The following is a 27,846-nucleotide window of genomic DNA, read 5'->3' on the forward strand; positions in this document are numbered from 1 at the left end:
CGCACGGTCTCCCCTAGGTGTGGCACGCGGGCTCAGTAGTTGTGGCCCGTGGGCTCTAGAGCGCAGGCTCAGTAGTTGTGGCGCACGGGCTTAGTTGCTCCGCGGCATGTGGGATCTTCCCGGACCAGGGCTCGAACCCATGACCCCTGCGTTGGCAGGCGGATTCCTAACCACTGCGTCACCAGGGAAGTCCCACAGTGGGGTTTCAGTGTAAAATAAACATCTGTGTTACGGAAAAACCATCGTTCGTATCCACACAGCCCATCTTTTCTACACAACAGCCAAAATTAACTCCGAAATGGCCAAAACAGGGGAAGTGGCTTCAGTTTAAGCTATTGTGGTGAAAATGGGTAATCGAGAGATGGTGGCTGGAAATCGATTTCTCCCTCCCCCAGCCCCCCACGTTAGATTGTAGTTTGGGGACCTTTTTCTCGCTTCTGCGTGGTCTCAGATCACAGATGAGCAAGCCACCGGTAAAGTGTTTACAGTCAACTTGCTGTTCCAACAGAAAGCCTTTTAACCGTTGGCCCAATTGGTTATCTGTGTTCCTGTACGGACGCGGGTGCTTCTTACCCTTTAAAGAAGAACACAGCGGCTGTGCCTTGTTTGCAGTGCCCGCTTAGACGCTAAACTCGGTTCTTCCTGGTTCCCGGTGCCTTGGAGATGTGAAACACCTTGTGTGTTGGCCTTTGTAAATCGCACCTGGGGACTCACCTGCAGCTCTGGAGAGACCTCAGCCTGGACGGGGTCCCGGGGCCCCATGCAGGGGGGCCACAGCGCACACGTGTACCCTGGGAACGCCGCCAAGGTGGGGTGGGGTGGGGGCAGAGCCCACGAGGGATGGTCGCACGGGTGTGTCCCAGGGGAGGCGGCTGTGCCGGGGAAGGATGAGGAAGGGCTTGACGGTGGGACGGCTTCTGAAAGCACCACGATCCTCAGCCGGGGACGCAGGACCTGCTGGGCGAGGAGGCCTGAGGGAGGCCTAGAGGGAGACGAGGATGGTGAGTTCGCCCAATGCCAGGGAGAGCGTGGCAGGACTGACGAACGCTTGGCGCTGCTGGGGCGGCAGGCGGGGTCCGACGTGGGGAGCTGGGGGCGCGGGGCGAGCACACGTCCAGTGGGCGGTGTGGACGTGGGGCTGGGACGCGGGAGCCGAGGGGGAGCCGGGGCCACGTGTGTCGTCGCCACGGTGAGAAGCCGGCAGGCCTGCAGTGAGCAGACCCCGGGCCCAGTCTGACCTCCGCCCGCTCCTGATGGAGGGTCAGGGAGATCCGGTTCCCGGGGGCCCTGGTGGTGGTCACGGGACACCTGTGACATCTGCGTGAGGATGCGCCCTCAGGGCCATGCACGTGGCAGGAGTCATCCGCGACCTCGAGGGGCAGGTGCTCCATCCTTGGGGACGAGAGTCACTGTACTTTCCAAAGGCAGCACATGTGTTCCCGTCATAATTTAAACCCGGAATAGAAAGCGCGGCGCTGAGTGACAGTAGGCGTGGGTGGAGCCGCGTCAGCCTCTGTTCTCCACCTGGATCCCCTGCATCCCCTAAAACGGTCCGGACGCAGCCCTGACCCCTCAGGCTGCCAAGCAGGGCCCCTCGGGCTAGACTGCCCGGCACGAGGGCGCACGTGGGGAGAAGTGGGTCGAGACTCCCCGGAACACTCAGGAGGTTTCAGGACTTCGCTGTATTTTTCCATCGTTTCCATCTCTCTGGAAACACTGCGGTAGCTGTCGTGGATCACCCCACAGCCCCGGACAGTGAGGGACCCGTGGGGCGTGGCCTCCGTCCGCCTAGCCCAGGGGCCTGAGTCCTCCCGCCGCTGTGCCCACACACGGCCTTCACTGAGTGTGATTCCTTCTTTCTTCCTAATCTGGTGGCGACTGGCTGCTTTCAGACCAGGGCAAGTGGGTGGCGGGACGTGTTATTACCGCGTGCCTGGGGGCGGACGTGCACGCGGCGTTGGGAGCGTGCTCTCCGTGAGCTGGCGTCCTTTGGACCGTCCCGTTAGGATGCGGTGACTCCGGTGCCCCACGCAGCCACTGCCTGACTGAGATGACGTCCTGTCCAGCTGCACGCCTCCCCTGGGCGGGGCCCTCGCTAGAGCCGGGCGTGGGGGCTCCTTTGGTCGAAGTAACTGTCAGGACCAGGCCTGAAACTGCGCTTTTGCCAACTATTAAACGACATCAGAAACCACGTAAAAGGGTAGCTCCTTTTTTAAAAAAAACTTGACGCCATTTCAAAACGCAGCAGAGCGAAAGGAGGAAGTAGCTGTTGTGCGCGCTCCCTGGCCTTACCGTCCGCACGTTCTGCCGTTTGTTTTCCCTTTTGCTGTTTATTTCTCCGCGTGGACTTCGGAGTCAACCTGTCCAGCTCCGGAAAGGAAGACGGGGCATCCTTAGGGTGCAGCTCTTCCTGCTCAGTCACGTGGTTTCCCTTTCCATCTGCTCTTTCGGGAGGTCTTAGTTTTCCTTCGTGCAGTTTTCAGTTCCTCGCTTCATCTTTGTCCTGAGTGTTTCTCTCCTGTTTCTACTGTGAGTGAGGCCTTTTCTTCCATTAGAGCAACAAGCAGCGTAACGCGGCTTCTGCACATTGATTTCGGGCCCTTTGCCTCATGGTTCTTTTTCTCCAGTAAATTTCAGGTGGTTTTCTTGGATTTCCGGCTGTGCAGTGATAACATCTGCAGACGATGCTTTTACCCCCTCCTTCCCGATTCGTGCCCCTCTAATGACATCAGCCAGTACCTAGCGCATTTGGGGACTGGTGGTGGTGGACAAACCCGTCCCCTTCCTGACCCCAAGGGAACGTGTCTGGTGTTGGCACTGAGGGGCCCAGCGCCAGCTGCTGTGGGCCAGCGGGGTGTCAGGAACGCAGAACCAGACCGCGCTGGCATTCCAGTCAAATGTGTTGGCGTTTGCTCCACCAAGGGGCCCAGGGGCACTGGGGGAGGCAGGGAGCAGCAGGGACCAGGGTCTCCACCTGCGGCCATCGCCCTGAGTTCCGGGTCCACAGGGGCCCCTTCTGACCAGGCTGGAGGCTAAGGAGGTGCTGCCCCTGTCTGGCTTTTGGGAATAGGCTCACCCGCTACGGACTCCTGGACCCCATCATCCCATCTCCCCCAGAGCCTCAGAAACGCAGCTCAGAGACTCCCAGTGGGGAGGTTACAGACACGCCAATAACCGGCATGGAGTTACAGTTTGTCTGAAGGAAGTTTACACCTCTTTTTATTTTATTGTCAAGAAAGAATATGGAATTTTTCCAAGGTCCTTCTCACCGTTTATGGAGGTGATTGTTACGATTTTTTACTCCTCGGGGCCTCCTAAAATGATGAATTGTATCATTATAACCTATTTCCCAGGGTTGAACTCTCCTTGAATTCCTGGGGAAACGCATGCCTGGTCTCAGTGTACAGTTTTGTTAATGTGCTTTTGAATTCAGTTTTCTGATCTTATTTAGGAGTTTTTCACTGATGTTTTCTGATCCATCTATAGTTCCCCTTATACAATCTTTATTAGATTTTTGCATTTTCCTTATTTTTTTACTCTCTGGAACATTCTAAATCTCATTGAAATGATCTCTTGGCAGGATCCCCTGAATCTGCTGGGGCCTATGGTGTTTCAGAGGGCAGCTTCCCGCTCTCCGCCACCCAATTGCGTTTGCTGTAATTTTTATGTTTTTTAGGTGTGCCACCCTCCTGCCGGTCCTCCTGTAGCTGCTTCGCTGTTTTGGTCTCTCCTGCTTTGCTCGATTTCATCGTGTGGCATGACTCCCGAGTCTGGGAAGGGCTGGAGTTCACGTTCCGTGCGTCCTTCACGTGTGAGAGCACAGGCACTTGAGCCAGGCTTAGCCAGGTCCCCTTGCCCTCGAATGCAGACGGGTGCTTGGTGGTGTGTCCGGCCAGCACGCGTCGTCCACGGGGAGATGGAGACAAGCCGTTCATCGCCCCCGCTCCGAGAGGGGGTTTTTCTGCGCCTGGAGTTGCCAGCTTCCCTGTTCCGTTGGCAGCTGCCCCGGGGCCGTGGGCTGTGTCTGGTTCGCATGCTCACCGTGACCGCTGTGAGCATCCTTCTGAGTCAGGGTTTTGGTTCTGACCATGTCCGTCCTGGGGCTTGCCTTGCGTTTCTGATTTGTGTTTTCATCCGGGAATGAGGGTGGTCTCTCCCGAGATGCTCCCTTTGGCCCTCAGCCTCCTTTCCTGTCTGTCGTTCATTGTCGGGAGCCCAGGTGCTTGTCTGCTTCCTCTTTTCCTTTCCTCGGTCCCTGAGCTCCACTGGGGGGCAGCCACCCCTGTGATGGGGGGTCGGTAACTGGCGGTGGGGCTCCAGGCTTGCGTCCTGGATTCATCCAGATCAGCCGCTATCAGATCTTATTAGACAGTAACTGTGTGATCCTGGGAAAGCTATTTCACCTCCACTGCCTCGGTGTCCCCGTCTGTAAAATAGGGAAACTCCTAGAACCTACCGCACGGTTCTCAGGTTAAGTTTTATACACAGATGTGCTTGGAACAGTGCCTGACATTTTGTGAGGGCTGTAAAAGCTGCTGTTCTTGTTATTTTTTACACCAGCGGGGTCGACACTTCTTTTCAAAAGACCAGATGGTAAGTATTTTCACCTTTGAGGGCCACGTGGTCTCTGTGGCATCTACTCACTGGGGTTCAGACAGACAAAGACAGTGTTCCGATAAAGCTTTACTGACAGACATGGGTGGGGGGCCAGATGCAGCCAGCTGCTGGTGTCCATGTGGCATTACCTCTTGATCTCAGCACACTGTCCCATGCCATCGGTGTCCCCTCTGAGCGAGGTATGGGGCTGGTGGCTTTTTATATATATATAAATTTGTTTATTTATTTTTGGCTGCACTGGGTCTTCGTCGCTGCACGCGGCGAGATTCTCTAGTTGCGGCGAGCGGGGGCTACTCTTCATTGCGGTGCGCGGGCTTCTCATTGCAGTGGCTTCTCTTTTTGTGGAGCACGGGCTCTAGGTGCACGGGCTTCAGTAGTTGTGGCGCACAGGCTCAGTAGTTGTGGCACGTGGGCTCAGTAGTTGTGGTGCACGTGGCATGTGGGATCTTACCGGACCAGGGCTTGAACCCATGTCCCCTGAATTGGCAGGCGGATTCTTAACCACTGCACCACCAGGGAAGCCTGGGGCTGGTGTTTTATCCCATGGGGGCTGTGGGGAGGTAGGGGCCTGGCCTGACTCATCCCCGAGCTGAGGAGAGCATCTCCCATGCAGATGGGGCCACGGTCCCCTCTTCCCCTGCCCCCAGCACTCTCAGCCATCGGATAGGCCCCACATCCCAGGTTTTCCTCGGGTGATGGGGGTCAGGCGGGTAGGGCCGGCCTCTGGCCTCTGCTCCTGCCCTGGTCCCAGCCTGTGAGTTGACTGTGGTGTTTACTCCCCTTTCTGTCTCCAGCTCTCGATGAATCCTGTTTTGCGAGGTTTTACTATATTTTGCACATTTTGTTAAGTACCGAGGAAACGTAAGCTGCTGTCTGGGCCCCAGGGGTGGCTTCTTTCCCATCCTGGCATCACACACGTGCCAACTCTGCCTGCGCCATGGCAGAGCCCCGGGCGTGAAGCCCAGAGACGGCCTTCAGCTGCGCTTGGCCGTGGACATCGGGGCGTTTTGTCATAGCAGCCAGCTTGTCTGAGTCACACAAAACGTTGTCATCAGGGTGAATCAGCCCCTGGCGGTTCTGGTGGGGTTTTGCTCTAAAGAAACGTTGAAGGTAGTACACCTGAAACTAACACAACATTGTAAATGCAGCGCACTCCTGTAAAAATTAAAAGGGAAAAGAAAGAGTGAAATGTTGGAAGTAGTATTAAGATTTATTTGTAGAACGAGAAAAATCTTCAGCTACGCAGTTGCCTTAAGAAAAAAAAACATCCTTTTCTGTTCTTGTAGCTGATCAGTTTCACAAATTAAATAAATTCCTTGATCGACAAGTTACCTGAGACCCGGGGCCCCAGGTGACAGCCACAGACCAGCTGAACGTGTCCCCGCGTCCACGCGTAGAGATGCGGCTTCTCTTGAAACTCCCTTGACGGGCTTTCCCCTGGATACAGAAGGGAAACTACCATTGCTTCTTCTTCTCTGGGTTCTTAAATGTCCCCTTAAATCTCTTCTGCTCCCTAAGCCATCCTGCTGGTGTCTGTCTCTAGAACTGGCGTATTTCTTTCTTTTCTCTGGAATGGCGTGGCTTCCTGTCCCTGTGTGGGCGGCCACATCCGTTTCCTGGGGAGCACCCACGTTGGGGTGAACACACCTCCTGGGGCTGCCTGATTCCGGGTCCTGGTGGCAGATACCGTCCTGTGCTTTGATGTCACAGAGCTGTTAGTAAATGGTTTTTTTTAAAAACCGTTCGGTCTTAGGCCTCTCCCCAGGGGTCGAGGACCTGCATAGCACTTCCCTCAGGGTAGCTGCCAGGATCAGACGTGCACACGTGTTGGAATAGTGCCCGACGGTCAGCGGGGGCTGTGCAGCTGTCGTTTGTCCTTGCTGTTTGTAGCCGGTCGGCAAGCTTTTTCCGTCTCTCACCTCTGTTGTAGTGTGAAAGCAGCCACAGGCAAGATGTGCGTGAGCACGGTCTGTCTGCAAAGCGGGCGGACCCGTGTCGGGGCCAGGGTTCCTGGAGCCTTTCCGAGAGCATCCTCTGGAGGCAGGGGAGACGCCCTGCCCCCACAGAGGAGCTGGGTTTCTCCGGGATGACAGGGAAGGCTCTGGCTGCCCACCCAGTGTTCAGGCTTTTGTCTCCACTTCTGCTGTTTATGTATTTGGGAGTTGTTTCTGGTCTAAACATGTAATCAGAGACTCGGAGGGCGATCCGCAGCTCGTTCACTTGCCCCGTGTTAAAGGACGTCGTCCCTGAATCAGGGATGCAGACAGGCTGGGGGGCCGGCGGGTTTGCTCCCCTGCGTCTGTGCTCCCAGCTCTCCAGAAGCGCCCCAGAGGAGCCGTTGACCTAAAAATCCACGAGCTGCCCTTAGCAGGGTATTTCTGGAAAATCATGTGTGAATTTAATTTTGAAAATGGAACCTTATTAAATGCGAGAAGGATCTTATCAGAGAAGAAACCACATGGTAAATGGTAGATTTGGAGACTTGAAGGGCCCTGCCTGCATCCAGAGGACGGATCTGTCAATCACAGGGATCCTCCCGCCGGCAGCCCCGACCCCGCTGCCCCCAACACCCCTCCTGGAGGGCAGCCGGCATCGCCGACGCCCTGTGGCCAGGTCAGCGTGCCTGACCCTCCCCCTTGGGACCTGCTGTTCAGGGAGGGTCCCACCCACTCCTTCCCCTCCTGGCTGCCCAGCCCACTGGCAATCTTGCGGCCTCTGCCTCAGGCCCTCCTGGCCAGCGCACCTGTGCTCTCACCTGGGCACCTCCTCCCCCTTCCGCCTGCCCGTGCCCCCTGCCTGGGGTGCATCCAGACAGCGGCCAGAGGGTCATCCGCGTCCCCTGGTTTGTGCACCTGCCCTTCTGGCTTCCCCTTGGCCTACGGGGTGGTCCCTCAGCTCTCTGCCCTCCCCCGTGGCCCCTCCCTGTCCCCCCACCACCCGGGCTTCTGCTCCCTGGGGAGGCCTTCTGCGGCCACCCAGACACATAGTGCCCTCCCTGCCCCAGTGGGCCTCCGGCCACCAGCCCTGCCTTATTTTTACCTTTTTTAACCAAAGGCAGGCCTGGCACCCCTGGGAGAACAAATAACTGTGTTGGAGGCAGCGAGTGGTGAGTTTCTCTCCTGAGTTTTACTGCATCGGGGTCAGATCTGAGCAGCTTCCCTCTGAGCCCAGAGCGGGGCGGGCAGCCCCGGTCACCGCCTTCCCTGGGCCTCTCAGGAGGGTGACCGGCCAGAGAGGGGGACCCGTGGGGGTCCCGGCCGCGCCTGTGACCCTGGCCTCCCCGCCACGTGTCCCACAGGTTGTTCCTGGTCATCGAGTACGTCAACGGGGGCGACCTCATGTTTCACATGCAGAGGCAGAGGAAGCTGCCCGAGGAGCACGCCAGGTGGGTGCAGCCGGGGGCCGGGGGGAGCCTGGGGCGTCGGGAGGAGGGAAGTGGACTTGGGGAAGGGGCACAGGGGGTCACTGCCTCCTGCCAGGGGCCAGGCCAGAGCCGGGAGGGTCCTAGGAGTGGCCGACCCCCCCGGAGCGCTGCGTGTGCGGTGGCGCCGTGCTTTCCCCCGTTTCTGAAACGGGGTGAACGTTCCGACCATCAGCTTAGCCGCCTGGACGGCAAGGCCGCTCCCCGCCATCTGCACGGATGTACAGCAGGGGCTGGCCTGGAAGAGGAAGACCATCTCCGTTTCTTTTTAAATGACTCTCAGGGACACTGACCCCATCACCGCCGCGCAGCCTTGGCCTCACGGGCGGGTGGGGCGTTTATTTCCACCCCGTACGTAGCTCTTTCCTGTTTTCCATATTTTTCTCTTTTCCTCATTTCCTCACTGGAAAATAATTCCACGCGGCATTATGAGTCACCATAGATCCTTTCTGGGGGGAGGCGGGTAGTCATTCAAGAAGAGCGAGCCCCACACGCTCATGTCCTCTTTTCCTAATTGTGGTAAAATACACACGACATAAAATTACCGTCTCAGCGCATTTATTTATAAGTTCACAGCCCAGTGGCGTTAAGCACATTCATGGTGTTGTACAACCATCACCACCGTCATCTCCAGAACTTTCTCATCTTCCCAAACCGACGCTCTGGCCCCATGAGACGCTCGCTCCCCACCCCTGCCCCAGCCCCGGCCGCCACGCTCCTCCTCTCTGTCTCTATGAATCGCCTCCAGGGGCCTCGTAGAAGCGGGATCAGGTAGGACGCGGCCTTTGGTGCCTGGCTTATTTCACTCAGCATCGTGGCCTCAAGGCCACGCACGCCGGAGCAGGGTCAGGGCCTCCTCCCCGTGTGGGGCTGGGTATCACTGCATGTGTCAGTGGACCACATTTTGTTTATCCACCATCTGACAATGGACACTTGCGTCGCTTCTGTGTTTTAGCCACGGTGAACAGTGCTGCTGTGAGCACGGGGGTACAAGTACCCATTCGAGGCCCTGTTTTCAATTCTCTTGGATATATACGCAGAAGTAGTATTGCTGGGTCACGTGGTAATTCTATTCTTAATTTTTTTGAGGCGCCTCCATACTGTTTTCCACGGCAGCTGCACCATTTTACATCCCCACCCGCAGTGCACAAGGGTTCCAGTTTCTGCACATCCTCACCAGCACTTGTTCTTTTCTGTCTGGGGGGTTTGGAGAGTGGCTGTCCAAACAGCTCACCTGGTGGGCGCGAGGTGAGGTCTCATGGCGGGTTTGGTGTGCGTCTCCCTGACCACTAGGACGCTGCGTGCCTTGTCCTGTCCTGTCGGCCCACGCGCTCTTCAGCGGAGGATACGGGACGTCTGTGTGCTTGGGCCCCCGTCCCGGTTCCTGGTTGGCTTCTCTCTGCTGATGATGGGTGTCACCCCCTCCCCAGGTTCTACGCTGCCGAGATTTGTATCGCGCTCAACTTCCTACACGAGAGAGGGATTATCTATCGGGACCTGAAGCTGGACAACGTCCTCCTCGACGCTGACGGTCACATCAAGCTGACGGACTACGGCATGTGCAAGGTGGGCTCCCGGCCCGCTGCCCCCGCCTGCCTCCGGGGGGTCCCGGGCAACCCAGCGCCCGCTCCGTCTCGTCCTGGCTGCCGGGCTCCGGCCGCCCCCACGTCACCGGTCCTCTGTTGGTTCTCTCGCCGGCGGGGGTGTGTCTGGCGGGCCCCTCCCTGCTGGTAACTGGCTTTATCCCTACAGGAAGGCCTGGGCCCCGGCGACACGACGAGCACTTTCTGCGGGACCCCGAACTACATCGCCCCGGAGATCCTGCGAGGAGAGGAGTACGGTGAGCGTGGGCGGGGCGCTAGGGTGCTGGGCGCAGCGGAGGCGGGGGAGCGCGCCCCAAGCCCTGGGAGTTTCCTCTCCCTGGGGACTCGGCCACGGAGCAGAGAGAGGGAGGTGGGCCTGCCTGGGGCCAACCCTGCCGGGGCTCCCAACCAGGGGCTCTGGGGCCCTGGCCCAGCAGCCGGGGAGAGGGGGCTTCCTAAGCAAATTGCACTAAAACGCACACCCTTACCTCGTCCCAGCCCCAAGCCACTAACTGGCCTCAGTCCCCAGCTGTTGTCCTGTGTGTCCACCTGAGTGTCCCCTGGCGAGGTCACTGGACAGGATCCCTCTGGTCAAGGAGCCCGAAGGGCTTGGGCAGGAGAAGACAAAGTAAAGACAGAGCTGAGGCGGGTGTCCCGAGTCAGTGGGTGCCGCCCTCTGGAGGGGGTTCCCAGAGCCGCTAGAGCCGCGCACAGCCCCCATGGACACTGGAGCTTGTCACCCCTCCCTTGGGTTCTGCTGTTTTCACGTCACAAATATACCATCGAATATTTCCACACATTTTCCTTGCTGTTAACAGTCGGGGGGCGGGTAGGCAGGGTGGGCAGGTTCTCGCACCCTCCGATACCTGGGCACCCAGGAGGCTGATAGGGTTGAAGTCACTTAGTAGCCAGAGAAGGACAGACAGCAGCTGTGGACCAGAGCAGGGAGTCTAGAACCTGGCCCGGGATGGGGACCCCGTGTGTGATGGAGGTGGACAGCTGCAGACCCTGGGAGCAGCTGGCCGTCCGTGGACTGCCTCGATGTGGAGACAGCTTTGCAGCCAGTAAGGGGGAACCGAGCGTCCCGGGGACAGTGGACAGAGGGGAGGCCAGGCTGCCTGGGAGACGCTGGGGACACGGAAACGCAAACTGTCATGACCGTCGCCCCGTGACGGGACAGCACAACCGGAGAGGCCCGACCTGGCAGGCCTGTGCTCTCCCCCAGGGTTCAGCGTGGACTGGTGGGCGCTGGGCGTCCTGATGTTCGAGATGATGGCTGGCCGCTCCCCCTTCGACATCATCACCGACAACCCCGACATGAACACCGAGGACTACCTTTTCCAAGGTGCGTGGGCCGTGCGTCCAGCTGCCTCCACACCCTGCGAGATTTCCCCTTTCAGAGGTGCAGGTCCCCAGGCTGGTCCCCGCGGCTGCCACAGACTAGGTGGGGCCACCCGTCCACGACCGGCCCTCAGGGAGCAAAGCCCGGGCCGTGGGTGTGGGAACGGCCGTGGCTGGGGGGACACGGCACTCTCACGCCCACGGGAAAGAGAATCTGTCCCGATTTAGCCCAGACTCCCTTCCGCCCACGCCAGGTGTGCACATGAGTCCCGGGCAGCGGCTGTGCTCAGCCACAGTGCTGCCCCCTTCCAGCCACGGCTCCTTGCAATCTGGGCCCCGGGCCAGAACTGACAGCCCCGGCATGCTGGGGCTCAGGGCTGAGGCTGTCCCCACGGTGGCCTCTGGCACCCGTGGACGTGGGGACGCGGGGCCAGCTGAGCCACCGTTGGTTCGTATGCGATCGTGAGCACGTGTGACCGTGGGCACTGGGGCCCTTTGCGGCCTCGAGACCCTGCTGGGGTGTAGGATGGGGCCCAGGGCACCACGAGTGCCCCAAACCGACTGCTCAGGAGGGTTCCCAGTGCCCTGCAGACTGCCGGCTCCCTGGCTGCTGGGCAGAGCTGACATGGCGGGCGGGGGCTGGGCACGGAGAGGGAGCTGGCGCTCACCTCCCGGTCCGGGTCGTTGCAGTCATCCTGGAGAAGCCCATCCGGATCCCCCGGTTCCTCTCGGTCAAGGCCTCCCACGTGTTGAAAGGATTTTTAAACAAGGTACGCTCGTGGCCACCGTGGCAGCCAAGCCAGCCGTGGCTGCGGCCCTTTCTCAGTTACTGGGGCCACGGCTCCACCAGCTGGTTGGCATTTTTAGTGTCGGGTGTGGCTGTGGCTCTCTGCATCCTTCCTTGGTCCTATGGATGCTTGTCCACACTTGACAAAACGTAACGACGAGAAATGATGCCAAAGAGGAACTTCCCGGAGGAGCTTAACCTGCCGGGAGGAAGCGTTTCCAGTGAAGGGAACGTCTGGCCTTCGCCTGGGTGCTGGGCCGGCGGGGGGTGGTCCCGGGGAGGGCAGGCCCGTTCCCCTGCTGGGCACGGGAATCAGGGGCCGCCTTGCTCTGCGCTGACTTGTCCTCATTTGAACTCTGACCCCCAGGACCCTAAGGAGAGGCTCGGCTGCCGGCCGCAGACTGGATTTTCCGACATCAAGTCTCACGCTTTCTTCCGTAGTATAGACTGGGACCTGGTAAAGCAGCGCGGAATCTGATACCGCCCCCCGCCCCGTGCGGTGGGCGGCCCTCGAGGGGGGTGCGATGGGTGGAAATGGGCGGGGAGCCATCTGGAAACTCATGAAGAACAAGGAGGGGGCCTGACAAGCCCCTGGGGGCGGGGGCCGCTTCTTGAAGGTCCTGGGAACAGCCTTGCCTGGGCGTCCATGCCATGCTGGGGGGTCCCGTGGCGGGATGCCCGGTCTGTGACCGCTGCCATCCACCTGAGTTGATTCAGCTCCCGGACGTTTCCGCTTGGCCGGCTAGCTAGTTCCAATAGGACATCCCGGTGCACTGTGGCCCCTCCCCGCTGCAGTGGACCTTGACCCACCCAGTCCTCAGGGACTCAACCTCCAGGGCCTGGACCTTCTCCCACCCCCACTGCAGCCACCTGGGTCTGAGCCACCCTCATCCGGGCTGGTCCCCTGCTTCCCGCCTGGCCCCTAGCAGCAACGGCCTCCTCTGCTGGGGCTTCGTGATCCCCTCGACGCCCGACATACCAGGTCCGCCCCTGTCTTTGCACGGCTGTGCCCCTCCCCGGCCTCCACCGCTCCCTCGCCTCTTTCAGGCCATCTCCTCAGAACCGGAGCCGCCACCCTCCTCTTTCCCATAACACCGCAGGGCTAAGTGGTGGGATGCACAGGCCATCACTCGGGTGGCACCGTTCTCGTCCACTGTTTGTTTTTTTAATTTGGTTGCGATGGGTCTTAGTTGTGGGGGTGGGCTCCTTAGTTGTGGCTTGCCAGATCCTTAGTTGCAGCTCGTGGGGTCCTTAGTTGTGGCATGCGAACTCTTAGTTGCGGCATGCGTGTGGGATCTAGTTCTCTGACCAGAGCTCAAACCCCTGCACTGGGAGGGCGGAGTTTTATCAACAGCACCAGCAGGGAAGTCCCTCGTCCACTGCTTTTGACTGAGGGAAGAGGAGGTGACATTGTGTATGGGATACTCCGGGGGGGTTTGCCACGGACCGAGGCAGCCTTGGCCCCCAGAGCAGGGACAGGGGTAGGGGGTGGGCTCGGAGGACCCCAGGCCGGCACCCAGCTGTGCTTGCCTCGTGGTCTGTTCTGACTCCTGCTATTTAAATGTTTTTAAAGCAGCCTGAGACCTGAGGTAGGGAAAATCGTGTAAGAAATGCCCCCTTTTTCCACTTTTTACCAGAATGTATCTCATACATACAGAAGAATACGGAAACTTGCGCATGAGAGAAAGTCAGGGAAGAAGGGAAGGCCTTGTGTCCCCGTAACAGTGCCCAGGGTGTGGCCCAACCCTACCAGCTGCCGGGGCCTTGTGACTGCAGACACATGCACGCACACGAACACTGGTGACCCCGCTCTGCCTGCGGGTCGGCCCGTTCCCTCTGCTCCTGCATTCCCTGGGTGACAGACACAGGCGTTCCTCTGCCGGGGCCCTGGCAGGTGCGCGGGCCTCAGCCCTGACACCTGGGCGTTACTGGGAAGGATTCGTCTGTTTCTGTGGCATCCTCATTTCATGCACCAACTTCGCCAGCAGAACCTGCGTTCGTCCTTCCCAAGTCCCCAAACTTACGGAACATGTTTCAACGTTCCAGGCCCGGTTTGTTTCTCTTGCTATAACTGGAGTTCCTGATGGCTCTGGGTCCCACGGTGCAAAGAGCCGGTGTGAGCTGAGCTGGGCTGGGGGCTTATTTTTGACTCGGCTGTCGCTCCCTCCCCACACGGGGCCTTGGGACAGTTCCACATCTTGGACAGGGTCCCACGGAGGCCCCACCCAGGTGGAGGTTTCCAGGCTCAGTGCTCACTCAGACCCTCCAAGGGAAGGGGGCAGCCGGTCCCGAAAGGCTCGGGTCGTCCTTTTCCTGAATCAAGCTGCTCCGGGCCTTGAGAGCTGAGGGCTCCGGGCTGGAGGGCTGGCTGCTGGCTCACACGTGGCCGGTGTGGGTGGGAGCAGACCCCACAGGGCAGGACCTTATCTCTCACTCACGACTCGATCTGTGTTCTTAGGAGTGCGCCTGGCCCAGCACAAGTGCACAGCGCACACCTGGGTGGGGGGTGGGAGGCTGGGTTATGTCACCGCGTGTGTGAACGTGGGGGCCGCTCCATCCTCGCCGTCCTCCGTCCTCACTGTGAGCGGTGTGGCGCTGGGTTGCTCTGCCCCAGAGCGCGACTCGCCCTCTCCAGGCACGAGCATGTCTCCTCCTCCTAAATGTCGAGTAGGAAGCAGAGTCTGGGTCCCGAGATGCCCCATTTCCCGCCTGACGAGCGTTTTACTGCCTTGCATCCCGTTGGGATTAGAAATACATAGAGGGCTTCCCTGGTGGCGCAGTGGTTAAGAATCCGCCTGCCAATCCAGGGGACACGGGTTCGAGCCCCGGTCCGGGAAGAGCCCACAAGCCGCGGAACAACTAAGCCCGTGCGCCACAACTACTGAGCCTGCGCTCTAGAGCCCATGAGCCATGACCACTGAGCCCACGTGCCACAACTACTGAAGCCCGTGCTCCGCAGCAAGAGAAGCCACTGCAATGAGAAGCCCGCGCGCTGCAACGAGGAGTAGCCCCCGCCCGCCACAGCTAGAGAGAGCCCTTGCAAGGCCATGAAGACCCAATGCAGCCAAAAATAAATTTACATATAAAAAGAAAACCATAGAAATGGCCACTTAAGGCTTTTTTGGGAGGAGGGGTTCCAGTGTGGGCGTCCCTGCCAGGTCCCAGCTCCGTTATGACCTGGGTTCCCAGATTAAGAAAGGAAGAAACTTCCCCAAACCAGCCTCCTTTGGTTTAAGTGGTGGGGCTGCCGAGGGGGGCGCAAACCCCAGATGGCGTGGGATCCCGCGTGGGTGGTCGGACCTTGCGCTCCATCCCAGGTACATCCCGCGCGGCCTGCGCTGCCAGCATTTGTCAGCTCAAGTAGGGTTTTTATGACTGGAAAATTTTCCCGCTGGACTTTAAGAGAAAAACAATCGGCCTTTAAACATGAGGCATATTTAAAGGCGGTCTCTTCTGTTCGATTCTGTGGTTTATGTTTGTGCAAACTCCAAGCGGGCGCTGAGCCGGCGCGCGTGGGTCTGACCGCGTGTCTTCTTGCAGCTGGGGAAGAAGCAGGCCCTGCCGCCCTTCCAGCCGCAGATAACAGACGACTACGGCCTGGACAACTTCGACACGCAGTTCACCAGCGAGCCGGTGCAGCTGACCCCGGACGACGAGTAAGACCTGCCGGACCTGCCGGACGGGCGGGGCGTCCTGAGCTGCGGGGGCGTGGACGTGGGCGGGTCTCGCGTGGGGGGCGGGGGCGGGGCATCCCGAGCTGCGGGCCGGGGTCTCGCGCGGCCCGTCGAGCCTGCCCTGTCCGGTACCCACAGGGACGTCCTCAAGCGGATCGACCAGTCGGAGTTTGAAGGGTTTGAATACACCCACCCGCTGCTCCTGTCCGCCGAGGAGTCCGCGTGAGGCGCCGCGTTCTCATCGTGGACGCGGGCAGACGGTGCGGGCCTGTCCCCGACCACCGCGCATGCATGCATGCCGGGCTGGGTGCTGGCGGCCCGGGCAGAACAGCCCCTCCATGCGGCCCGCGGCCGCCTGCACCAGAGGAACTTGCTTCTTGTGCCTGCGCCGCGGAGGCCGCGGTGCCCGTGTCCGAGGGAGAAAGTGTCCCCGACTTCGAAGGTGCACACTTTCCACAGAAACAGAACTGCTCCGCCGGGAGAGTTAGCCTGTAACGTCCTGAGGAATAAAGTGTCCCGATGATGTTGAAGCTTCCCTCTGATGCCTTTTTTTCGCGGGTGGCACCCGCCCAGCGTCGCAGGCACGGCCCCACCCGGAGGAGGCGCGGGCCGGGGACGGGAGCGTAAGTGCCTGCGGGGATCCACTGCAGTGGAGCATTTTTACAAATTCGGAACATTTTCTAAATCCTGGTAAGTTCCTGTTGTTAATATTTAACAAGTATTTTCATACCGAGCATGTCAGTAGCCCCTGTGGTCTGACGCCCAGGTCCCCCCTTCACCAGGTGGGCACCACTGGTCCCGGCCCAGGCATTAGACTGACCAGGAAAATTGGATCATAGAGGTTCTAAAACACGGCTCACCAAAGCACCCGTAGACCAAAAAACAATTTGAAAACTAAATCCGCACAAAATATATTTCTGGAAACGCTAAGCAGTGCCTGTGTGATGTCTCGTGTTATGTATCAGATTTTTGGAAAATATTTTTATCAGAAATGATGCTCAGAATTAGAAATTTTAAAAAGATATATGTATGATGGGTCCTAGCCTTAAAGTGAAACAATAAATCTAGAATACCCTCACACGTGCATCTCTGGGCACGGCTCACCCCCTACTTCCCATAATCTGCAGAGGGGGCATGTGTCACTCGGCCACCCTCTTAAGTGAAAAGCCAAACCCAAGGTTTTCTAGAACGAGGTAAATCGTGGGTTTGCAAGTCCCTGACATGTCAGGTGTGGCTCAGGGACAGGCAGAGTGGGGGGGGGGGGGGGCAGGGGCCTTGCCCACCCTCGGGGACAGCAGTCCCCAGATGTCCCACATCGCCACACACCCCTAGGCCTTGCTTCTCTCCATGTTCCTGCGGCCTCGGGCGGATCACGGTAATTAAAGGGTAACAGAGAAGCCACTGCCTCACCGTGACCCTCCGCGGACATGCCTGCCTCCCCAGGCCCGTGGCCCCGGTGGCAGAGCTGTGTCCGTGGAACGTGTAGGCTTGTCCCAACCAGCACCCCAGTTGTGACCAGAAGGACCCACCTCCAGAGACGGAAATGAGGGACCACGGACCAGAGTCAGAGCTGCCTGGGCCTGAGGGGCGTGGCAGCCCCGCGGTGATGTTGTCCTGGAGCCACGCGTGAGGGCTGCGAGGTCGCCTGGGCGGGGGAGACCCCGCTTGCCCAGGACAGGGTCACGGACGGCCTCAGGAGCCCCCTTCCTCCCAACAGGGGTCGCGTGCTGCATCGGGTACGGTGACATCTTTGCTCAGCACAGGGGCCACGGACCTGTTCAAACTTAAGGCACTCGTATCAAGGTTGCCGTGTTGCCAAACAGCTTCCCGGTCCCCAGTGCGGTTGCTCGTGTACGAGACGTGCGTGACCTGTGCTCCTGGTGAGGGGAGATTTTGTGCACAGTCACTTGTTTTTTTTTTTTTTTTTTTTTTAGAAGATGTTGGGGGTAGGAGTTTATTAATTAATTAATTTATTTTTGCTGTGTTGGGTCTTCGTTTCTGTGCGAGGGCTTTCTCTAGTTGTGGCAAGTGGGGGCCACTCTTCATCGCGGTGCGCGGGCCTCTCACTAGCGCGGCCTCTCTTGATGTGGAGCACAGGCTCCAGATACGCAGGCTCAGCAGTTGTGGCTCACGGGCCTAGTTGCTCCGCGGCATGTGGGATCTTCCCAAACCAGGGCTCGAACCGGTGTCCCCTGCATTAGCAGGCAGATTCTCAACCACTGCGCCACCAGGGAAGCCCCAGTCACTTGTTTTTATAAATTAAAGAAGGTGAAGGGTGTGCTGAGGTGGGGTTTGGAAACAAATCGTTAACGTTTTCCAGCGGCTCCAGTCAATACGGTGTCCTTTTGATACGGTTCTTGGAAGCTGGTGCCGTCAGAACTGTAAAGAGGTAAGCGCGTGCCTGTGCTTTTGTGCAGTGAGTGGCGGAGCACGTGGCCGTGGCCTTCCTCCTGCTGAGGCTGCCACCAGGGCCACACCCGCTCGTGTCTTGCACATTAAAGACGTTAGCGACAGTGCGTGCTGTTGTCATCTTCGTTAGAAGTAGGCGTCTCCACGAGCAAAGGCTTCTGAAGCCATTTTTTAAACAGATTTTATTTTTCAGAGCAGTTTTAGGTTCGCAGCAAAAGCGAGGGTAAGGTACAGAGTTCCCATGTGCCCCCCCCGCCCCCCGCCGCCGCCTCCGTCTCCCAGCATCCCCGTAGAGGGTGCGTTTGCTACAAGGGAAGAACCTGCTCTGCTGTGTCACCTGGGAGCGGTACATTCTGTGGGTTTGGACCCAGGCTTGATCCACGTATTACGTAACCACCCTTGTAGTTCAGAGTATTTTCCTGCCCTAAAACTCCTCTGTGCTCTGCCTGTCTATGCCCTCTCCCCACTAACCCCTGGAGACCACTGATCTTTTTACCGTCTCCATGGCTTTTGCCCGTCCCAGAATGTCCTAGAGTTGGAATCACACAACGTGTAGCCTTTTCACATTGGCGTCTTTCACTGAGAAATGTGCACTGAGGCTTCCTCTGTGTCTTTTCGTGGCTCGTCTGAAGCCCTTTTTGAAAGGAAAATACCAACTTCTGGGGGTTAACCTTGGGCTTCCACATCCTACCCCCTCCCTCCCGCCAGTGCTGCAGCCGCTGTGGCTGTGCTGGAGACGAGGCTCTTCCGGAACCTGTGGGCCAACAGCACCGGAAGGAAAACTACCTGCACACGCTCCCTGGCCCTGCTTCCCGTGGGCACTGAGAGCACGAACGAGACACAGCTCACGCAAGATGCCGGCAGGCGGGCCTGTCCCTCCCCGTGAATTCCCGACTTGAGGGGAGCTGCTCTGAACCCCTGCGGGTGATGACAGGCACCAGTGACAGTGTCTTCCTTGCTGGCAGTGACCTACGGCTGCAGAAGGGGCAGGTTCACCTGGGGGTTAAAACACGGTCGTGAAACGTGAGCCGACTCGGAGGGGTGAGCGAAGCGCCCGTTCTTGCGCCAACTTGGGTACAAATACCCGAACTGCTGGTGACACTGCCTCTGTCACCTGCCTGGGCTGCTCTGTCCACTTCAGTCACCACGCTGCTCAGCGTCACCCAAAAAGGAAAAAGGACCCAATGTTTTGGCCTCAACACAGAGTGGGGACGTGAACCCCTCACGCTGACGCGCTTTAATACACAGCTTTGGGGGATGCAGAGCGGAGGGGTGGTGGCCCAGCCGGTGGAGGGGGAGCCGTGGGCCGGGCTGCTTACCACACCACGTCGTCCGTGCTCTCCGCCAGGCACCGGGCCAGGTGGCTCTCAATGTCCAGCTGGGTCAGCCTGCGAGGAGAGGAGAGGGTCACGGGCAGGGAGGGCGCCCGGCCAGAGCACGCAACACCCGCTTTCACGCCCTTCCTGGGTGCTCACCACGCACCAAAGAGTAGCTGGAGAGAAAGCGGGGACTGTGCCCTCAGCTGGCAGAACCAAGGAGGGCCCCCCCCACAACCAGAAAGGGCCTTTCCAAACCCTGCTCCTGGGTCCAAGGTCCCCAGGGCGCCCAGAAGGCTTGTTGGATGCCCGTTCCCAGGCTCACCTGGCACCTGCGTCTGAGACTGAGGAGAACCCTATGTCGGAAAGTCCCGAGTAAAGGGCGTGGGCAAGACACGGGGCCCCCCAGGTGGAGGGCGGGGTCCCCACCCCCCACGGCGGGGGCTCTTTCTCATTAGTCAGACAAGCCCACCAGGTGTGTCCACACCAACAAATGCCCCACGCGTCCCCCTTCCCTCCTTCCCTCCGAAGCTTTCCTTCGAAAGCTACCTGCTCGGCAACCAAAAAAGAAAAGGCGTGAGCGCTGGTGACTAGGAGGGCGGTCACTACGAAGGTGGGTGTGCGCCTCAGACCTGAGAATCTGTCTTCTTCACTCAGGGACTCGGCCCCTCTGGGGAAGAGGACTTAGTGGGGCTCCAAGGCCCACGGGTCAGCCCCTCGGTATTGGGTGGGGGAGGGGAGAGTGGACGCCGGTCACAGCGGGCGCCTCCCATCCCTGACCTCGTCTGATGCCATCAAGGAGGAGAGGCCGGGAATGACTGTCCCCCATGTGCTGGTGACCCGTGTACGGTCAGCTTGCAGCCACGGTGCCCAGAGGGCGGCAGAGCCAGGCGTTCGGCAGACCAAGCTGGTCACCTGGCCAGAGTAGACAGGCCCTTCCCTGCACCACTACGTCCCGGCGCCGAGCCTGAAATGACCTCCTTTCACCGCGTGGCTCAGCGAGCCCGAGGGCCACGACCTCTCCCCTGATGCACGCCCACGGCGGCCTCTGCTGCTCGCGGGAGCCCCTGCCAATCCGGGTGGCCTTCTGCTTCCTCCTGGGGATTTGAGGCCCCCGGTCAGTGCCTCCTCGAGTCCCTAGAGGCCCCTCGGCCCGTCCTGGGAAGCAGCCCCTCCACGTGCCTTCTCCGAGGCCACCAGAAGACCCTAAGATCTGGACCGGGTCACCTCGTCCGGGGGCTGCCCGGCACTGTCCCTCGGTGGGGACACAGTCCGGGATTCCCTCACACACCCCAACGGGAGCCTCGTGGCGGGTCCACCTTGCACACTGAGCTTCTGCCTCTGTCTCCCACTCGTGCCCGGTGCGTGGATGGGAGGCCCAGCACAGGAGGGGGCTCTGCTCCGACCCTCCAGGGGCCTCGGAGCGCGTGAGACCCCACGGGCTGGCGTGGGTCTCATCACGCGGACACGGTGCCTGTCTGGTTTCCCATCCTCACATCAGGTGGCGGGTGGGAGCCAATCTCCGGAACCAGCCCCGAGCTCACGGACCCGGAGGGGCTTTCACACACACGCGGTACATGACAGCCCTCAGGTCAGAGAAGAATCTCAGAGAACAAACGGTTCTGAGTGACCCGGAAAGCGCGAGGCTCCGAGAAAGACAAGCACCGTCTCACTGCCCGCGGCGCCCAGGCCGCCCGCACCGCCCGCGGCCCAGCAGCCCACCCCTCTGCTCCAAGGGGCGGCAGGGCTTCCATCTCTGCCCAAGAACAGTCCCCAGAATCACTGAAAGCAAGCGTGGGACAGTCCCATTTCTGTCCCCTAATGGCCTGACCTGTCCCCTTGCCCCAGGGGTGGAGGGGCACGGGGGGCCGGGGGCTTTCCACTGTCACCCTGCAGGCTCGGGGTGTGGCCCGGCAAGGGCCCGCTCTCTCCTTCTTAATCAAAGGGAAGAACCTGCTAGAAGCATTCCAGACACGCGGAGGCCTAGACCCAACCGCACTGACACCTACTCTGCAATCCCGAGGCATTCTGCCCAGCCTCAATCTAACTGCTTAAAGAGCTCAGACTAGAACTTTCTTTCTAACATATCTAGGAGTCCTTTTTTAGACTGTGTAGAAAAACAAGTAATCCAAGAACAAAAGCCACCCTTAGACCGGGACGGAGGGGCTGGGCTGCACGTCTGCTGCCAAGAAGACGTTCTTTCGACGGGTACGAATCAGGAGGACTTCGTATGTTAAAAAGCGTTCATGGCTTCATCAAGACTCGTAGGCAGGGTGGGGGGGACGACTTCCCTGGTGGCGCAGTGGTTACGAATCCTCCTTCCAATGCTGGGGACACGGGTTCAAGCCCTGGTCGGGGAACTACGATCCCACATGCTGCAGGGCAACTAAGCCCGCACGCTGCAACAGAAAATCCCATGTGCTGCAATTAAGACCCGATGCTGCCAAAAATAAATAAATAAATGTTTAAAAGAAAAAAAAAACAAAACTGGTGAGGGAGCTGGTGTTTGCAGCCCACAACTGTCCTGAAGCATCAGTACAGGCAGGAGACATGTTCGGTGAGACTCTGGGTCTGGGAAAAATTTTCCAGCGCTACGAGGAGCACGGGCATCTCAGCGCGGCTGCCACACCCGCTGCGCCCGCCGCTCCCGCCACGCCAGACCTGTGCCGGCTGGGGGGCCTCGCCAACAGGCCCCCCCCGGGGACAGCCACCTCCTCACCCCCCGTCCTCACTCTCCCCACCCCAGCCGTCCAGGCCCCAGTGAAGTGTCGCCACTGGAGGAGCCTGGATATTTAACTGCAGACCTGTGCAGTTTCGTGCCACACATTTTGATCATTGGTTTGATGACTTTTGTCTGTCATCAGCTGCTAGTTCTATAAGCCACTCCCTTCACCCCCCAGGGCTGGTTTTACTTCTGGAAAACCAAAGACGAGGCACGTAACTGAACCCACTCTCCAGGCCACAGGACACGCAGAGCACGTCCAGCTACCGAAACCGGCCGTCCACCCCCTTCATCCGACCAACCTCCTTCCCGCCATCCTGACCCCCATGACCCCCCACACACACCTGTGTCCTCGGCTTTGTGACATGTGGCCCACAAGCTGGGCAGTTGGGACTTCTTAGCAAAGTCCAATTCCACCACCCTTACTTTTAAAAAGGTATAAAAATATACATTAGGCTTTTAAAAAGAGATAAGTATCTCTAGACACAGAAACGAAGTCTTGTTTTTAAAACTGGCAATCCACCCACAGAGGAAGGTGCCCGAGGGGCTGCAACAGAAAACTGCTCAGTGACCCACAGCCTGGACTGGCTCTGGAGGCAGTCCACCCGGGGATGCCAGTCACCTCCCGGTTCCCGGATGTCAGGGTGGACCCGGTTGGAGCCAGAGCCTCCCTGCCCTCATGCTGCAGAGTCCCAGGAGCCCTGTCTAGGAGACTGCAGCCTGTCAGCAGGGCCCCAGGCCGGTGGACCAGGAAGTAGACCCCCAGACCTGCACCCCTGTGCCCTCTGGCTGATCAGCGCCGTCTCTGTGCTTTGCCAACTTTTTCTGCGTGAAATATCACTTTGGAATGCCAAAGTCGCGCTCAGTTACCCTAGCCTTCTGAAGCTGCCTGTGGTTTCCAGAGAAAGAGCCACCGGGTGGCAGCAGAGGGGAGGGAAGGCCCAGGGGAGCCACTCACCTGGGGGCGAAGACGGCCTGGCACATGGGGCAGCTCTGCAGTGTCGGCAACCCCTCTACGGACGGCTGCTTCTCGGCGCTGGAGGTCCCGCGGGGCTCGGGGGCGGGGTGTCGTTGGGGGGACCAAGCGGAGGACTCCGTGCGCCCCGGGGCCTCGCGGAGTACCCGGTCGGAGTCGCTCGGGTCCCCGCCTCGCCGCGGGGCCGGCGGGAAGGGCGTCCAGGAGAAGGTCTCGGTTCCCACGGTGAAGCTTTCCGGGGGCGCGCGCTCAGGGCTGCGCCTGGGCTCCTACAAGACGGGGTCGTCGGACCGCGCCCGCCCCGCCCCGCCCCAGCCCGAGACCCGGGGCCACGCGGGGACCACTGCACACGCACCTGGCCGGGGAACGCGGGCAGCGGCGGCGGCTCGCCGTCCACGTTCAGCTCCGCACACGCGGCGCGCAGCAGCTCAGCCCACGGCCGCGCACACTCGCCGCCGTCCGGAGGGGAACCGGGGGGGTTGCTCGGGGACCTGGGGCGACGGGGCGGTGAGAACTCAGCTGGCGGGGAGGGCACAGGAGGGAGGCCTCAGCGGGGGGGGGACAGGTGTGCAGCTCGGCGTGGGGAGGTGAGAATTCCGCGGGTGGGGGTCGGGTGGGAAGAGCTGGGGGTGCGGGGCAGGTCCGAGGCGGGCTCGGGGAAGCACGTGGGGACGTGACACCCGGCCACTGCTCGGCCGGGGACACTAGCCTCCCCATTCTCCCTGCTGCCCCCAGCCCCGGCCTCACCGGACCCCCGAGGGTGGCCTCCGGCGGCTCAGTCTCAACCTCGACCTCTTCGCCGCCTCCATCCTCCCGGAGGCAGCGCGTCCGGCGGAAATGAGCGGCCCGCGCGCCGGACCCCGCCCCCAGCACAGGCCCCGCCCCCGGCACGGACCCCGCCCCCGGCACAGACCCCGCCCCGGGCACTCCCGGCGCGCCAGGGCAGAACCCGACCCAGGACCCCCTAGTCAATCCCCGCACGGCCAGACGTGAGCTGTGGACCCGAACTCCCACCCCCACCTGGGCGCTTGACCCGACCCTGGGGACCCCACGACCTGCTCCGCAGGCCATGAGGTGACCTCCCCTTTGTGGCACTATCCGAGGGTGGCATCGGTCAGGATACCTCAACCTTTGGGGAGACGGAGGCCAGGGTTCCTCCGTCCACCGCGGAGGCGGCACTGAGGTCGGGAGGCTGCCTTGCCCTGAGGGAGTCATTCTCCAGCTGAGCCGGGGGATGCCGCCCTCACCCCTCAGGCCTGGGGTCTGCAGCGGCTTCTAGGAGGAGGAACTGCGCGGGAAGACAGCTGGGGGTCCTGGCGTCCCCACCCGCCGCTTCCAGGCCTGATCTAGCTCTGCCACCTCCCTTTGCATCGGCAGCCCTGAGCCTGGGCGTCCAGCTCTGACGACCCGGGCGATCCTTCCCCGTTTCCTTACAAAAGGGAGGAGCTTAGTTCCCTTAATTAAGAAATAGAGGGACTTCCCTGGTGGTCCAACGGTTAAGACTCCGCGCTCCCAATGCGGGGTGGGGGGGTGCGGGGGGGTGGGGCCTGGGTTCGATCCCTGGTCAGGGACCTAGAGCCCGCGTGCCGCAACTAAGACCCGGTGCAGCCAAATAAGTAAATAAATAAAAATGTGAGACGACCAAGTGCAGCGCCCGGAGTCCTGGGCCAGGGGCGGGGGCCTGGCGGTGGAGGGCCTTTGAGGGGGCTTCTGTGACACCCCGGGCGTCAGGCACTCTCGTCCAGTGACCTTGCAATCCGCCACGTGGTGGCAGCAGACGCCCAGGCACCCTCGGCCACTCCTGCCGGTGCAGAGTTTGTGCCCTGGGGGCCCCAGGATGGGACTGAGGTGTGCAGGACGAGCTGGGTGGTGGGGGGGTTCCCAGACACGGCACCACTGGCTCTGGCTTCAGCCTCCGCTGCTTCAGAGCCTCTCCTGGAAGTGTCACCGCGCCTCTGAGCGCCAGCCGTGGGGACTTCCAGGAGGAACGCCAGGCAGACGGGGCCCCAGCAGGCCTCGACGGCCGGCGTGTGCCCCACTCTCAGGCCCTTCTGGGAAGCCGCACGGGGACATCTGTGTGAGCAGCTGCTCCTCCCCCGCAGGGCTCTGGGAACTGAGCCCTGGGGTCTTCAGCGTCCTGGCCTCTGCCTGTACAGACCTCACACAGCCGACTCCCCAGCCCAAGACAGATAGCTTGAGGCAGGAGCAGGGAGGGTCTCAGGTGGACCCAGGTGCCCCGAGGAGGTGCAGGCCCCGGTGGCTGTCAGGGCCTGGCTGAGCCTGGCTCTGGCCTTCAGCACAGTGGGTGGGAGGCACTCATGCTCCTTTGGCCTTAACCATGCCAACGGGCCTCATTTACCCTGGGCTGCTGGGGGGTGCATGGGATCTAGACCCCAGGCCAGGCAGAACAGAGGCCCTCGGGATCCATGCTCTGGGGATGGCAGAGCCAGAGCGACATGTCAAAGCTGTCTCCTGGAGGCTTCTCCTCTCTGGTTTCATCCGGCTGCTGGGGATTAACTCCCCCATCGCCAATGAGACCTACAGCCGGGGACACTTCCACCGAGAACAGAGCCGGGGTGACCCGTATGCCTGCTCGTGGCAGGTGCCGGCACCCGGCAGGAGCCCCGTCCCCTTGGCTGCCGCTTTCCCGACAGCTGCCCGCCGCCTGCCCAGCCCGCACGAGGACCTTCTGGAGGTGGACGGGAACCCACCTTGTCCCAGCTGTCCTGGCGTTATCAGCAAGACGCGGTGGCGGTGAGGGGGAGGGGGGGCTGGAGGAAGTTTAAAAGTTAAACTTGATTAAAAGGCTCCCGTTTTCTGAGCCACCTGCTGCAGTGACAGGCCGCGGGCTTGGCTGGAAAGGCATTTCTGATCGGGACTGAGGCTGGCACCGCGGGACAAGATGTTTACAAGCCAAGTTCATGTTTACAGAGAATATTTCACGTTCTGGAGAAGGCAGCCCTCCAGCGAAGCAGAAAGGGCACCAGTGGGCAGGGGTGGCGGCCCCACCAGCTGTGAGGCCACCTCCCCCCGCGCTCTCTGGCTTTGTCCACGATGGCGAGCCAGGTACGCCCTCCCCTCCCAGAATCAGGGTAACATCTGTGGCCAGCTGGTCAGGGGCCCAGCCCTCCCCAGCACCTTCCAATACCTCTGGGCTCCTGGTGTCCTTAGAGCCAGGGTGACTGTGCTCTCTCCTCCCCCCCAACAGAGCGGAGTTTGCCGCTGACCGACTGGTGCCGATGCCTCTACTCCACGGTGGACCAGCCGGGCAAGACCTATCAGCTGGACCCCGGCCCAGGGCCGGCTGGCCAGGTCCGAGCCCCACTTGGCTTCCCCACACCCTCCTTTGGGACCAGCTCTGCCATCGGGGCAGCCAAGACGGCACAGGCGGGCAGGGCAGGGCCTGAGACCAGCGGGCACGACCAGCCCCAGAGAGCACCGCAGCCTCCAATTTCCAAGTGGAACAGGGCACCGGGGGCACGTGCTCCGTGTGGGTGCCCTGTCGGTGCCCATGCCAGCCAGGATGGCCTCAAGGGCTGGGCCGCCCCCTCCCTGAAGCCCGGCCTTCTGACGCGGCCACACCTGCTGGCCTGTGGGTGCCAAGAGGGCAAGCCTGCCTGGAGCCGGGCAGTGCCTTCGTGGGCACGCAAAGCGCCAGACAGGCAGGCTGGATTGAAACAGCTGCCTGGGAAACATCGCAGGATTCGTCGAGCAGCAGAGCGCGCGCAGGGCCCACTCACCGGTGTGGGAGTTAGGGCACCCTTGGCCTCCTCAGGGACCCTCGTCACGGCTGCAGAGGGGTGGGCGTCCATGGTTGGGACCTGCCACGGTCAGCGGGCTAAAGCCAAGGGCCAGCTCGGCCTCCAGCCTCCACTTTAAGAGCCTGAAAGCCACGGGGCAGCCGGGGACCCTTCCACAGAGAACAGAGCCGGGGTGACCTGGCGTGGCAGAGACAGCAGCCTGTGGCCAAGCACCCATCCTGGCCACCACCTCTCCCGTGGACAGCCACCCTCTCCCAGCATGCATAGCGAACCTTGTCACTCCCTTGAGGTCCCCACTGTTCCCACCCCCAACCCCCTCCTCTGCTGCTGCCCTGAGTGCAGCCACACCGGCTCTGCCTCTGTCCCCATGTCTCCACTCCCGCCAACCCTTGGGCTCTCCTCTGGGGTCCCCTCCGCAGAGAAGCTTTGAGGATACTGGGCGGCTGAACAGTGTCCCCTGGGAACCTGTGAGTGTGACGTTGTTTGGAAATAGGGTCTTTGCAGCTAGAATCAAGTTAAGATGATGCCGTACTAGGTCAGGGTGGGCCCTGAATCCAGCATCACCGGTGTCCTCACAGGAAGAGGGGTGTTTGGACACAGCCACACAGGACAAGCCACGTGACGGCAGAGGCAGCGATTGGAGGGATGTGGCCACGAGCCCTGGAGCACCTGGAACCCCAGGAGGCCAGAAGAGGCAGGAAGGAGTCTCCCCAGCACCTCCAGAGGACGCGGGGCCCTATGACACCTTGAGTGTGGACTCCTGGCCTCCAGACTGTGAGAGAGAGGATCCCGTTGTCTGAAGCCCCCAGGTGGGTCATTTGTGCAGTAGCCACAGGACACTGACACAGAGACTCGGGCCTCTCCAAGCTGTTGGCATCACGTGCAGCTGGAAGACTGCCCCTCCCCTCCCCTCCCCTCCCCCTCCCCTCCCTTCCCCTCCCCTCCCCTCCCCCTCCCTCCCCTTCCCTCCTCTCCCTCCCCTCCCCCTCCCTCCCCTTCCCTCCTCTCCCTCCCCTCCCCTCCCCGCCCCTCCCCCTCCCCGCCCCTCCCCCTCCCTCCCCGCCCCTCCTCTCCCTCCCCTCCCCTCCTCCCCTCCCCCACCCCTCCCCACCCCTCCCCTCCCTCTCCCTTCCCCTCCCCCTTCCTCCCCTCCCCTCCCCCCTCCTCCCTTCCTCCCTTCCCTCCTCCCTTCCTCCCTCCCCTCCTCCCTCTCCCCCTCCCTCCCTCCCCACCCCTCCC

At 60.8% G+C, this 27,846-nt stretch overlaps 2 protein-coding genes across 9 annotated transcripts in view; one reads left to right on the forward strand and one right to left on the reverse strand.

The window, feature by feature from the left end:
• Positions 1-15,958, forward strand: part of PRKCZ (protein kinase C zeta) — a 98,962-nt gene extending 83,004 nt beyond the window's left edge. For all 3 annotated transcript variants that reach the window (XM_032629658.1, XM_032629668.1, XM_032629676.1), the window contains 8 exons: positions 7,916-8,002; positions 9,469-9,604; positions 9,791-9,878; positions 10,847-10,966; positions 11,653-11,732; positions 12,117-12,206; positions 15,290-15,405; positions 15,562-15,958. In XM_032629658.1, the coding sequence (XP_032485549.1) occupies positions 7,916-8,002; positions 9,469-9,604; positions 9,791-9,878; positions 10,847-10,966; positions 11,653-11,732; positions 12,117-12,206; positions 15,290-15,405; positions 15,562-15,649 (805 nt within the window). In that variant the 3' untranslated portion in view covers positions 15,650-15,958. The remainder of the gene's footprint in view (positions 1-7,915; positions 8,003-9,468; positions 9,605-9,790; positions 9,879-10,846; positions 10,967-11,652; positions 11,733-12,116; positions 12,207-15,289; positions 15,406-15,561) is intronic.
• FAAP20 (FA core complex associated protein 20) lies at positions 9,703-24,388 on the reverse strand. 6 transcript variants are annotated; one of them, XM_032629706.1, is made up of 6 exons: positions 23,970-24,388; positions 23,202-23,337; positions 22,829-23,115; positions 19,152-19,220; positions 10,110-10,229; positions 9,727-9,859 (listed from the first exon to the last, which is right to left on the reverse strand). In XM_032629706.1, exons 1-5 carry the CDS (start codon positions 24,059-24,061, stop codon positions 10,130-10,132), a joined length of 684 nt encoding a protein of 227 aa, XP_032485597.1. In that variant the 5' UTR covers positions 24,062-24,388; the 3' UTR covers positions 9,727-9,859; positions 10,110-10,129. The 6 variants fall into 6 exon arrangements, with proteins under 6 accessions (XP_032485607.1, XP_032485597.1, XP_032485621.1 ...); XM_032629716.1 differs by lacking the exon at positions 10,110-10,229 and having other exon boundaries at positions 9,703-9,859; positions 23,970-24,387; XM_032629730.1 differs by lacking the exons at positions 9,727-9,859; positions 10,110-10,229; positions 23,970-24,388 and adding exons at positions 16,106-18,828; positions 23,594-23,713.
• Between the last annotated feature and the right edge of the window lie 3,458 nt (positions 24,389-27,846).

The sequence above is a fragment of the Phocoena sinus genome, chromosome 1, assembly GCF_008692025.1.
Source record: "Phocoena sinus isolate mPhoSin1 chromosome 1, mPhoSin1.pri, whole genome shotgun sequence".
Lineage (NCBI taxonomy): Eukaryota > Metazoa > Chordata > Mammalia > Artiodactyla > Phocoenidae > Phocoena > Phocoena sinus.

Coding starts and splice junctions, on each gene's coding strand:
- FAAP20 (XM_032629688.1), bottom strand. CDS start 24,061: ATGACTCCCTCAGGGCAAGGCAGCCTCCCGACCTCAGTGCCGCCTCCG. Junction 23,338..23,969: donor CCGTCTCCCCAAAGGTTGAG/GTATCCTGACCG, acceptor CCGTCGCCCCAG/GTCCCCGAGCAACCCCCCCG. Junction 19,221..22,828: donor CAGGCCGTCTTCGCCCCCAG/GTGAGTGGCTCC, acceptor CTCTCCTCGCAG/GCTGACCCAGCTGGACATTG.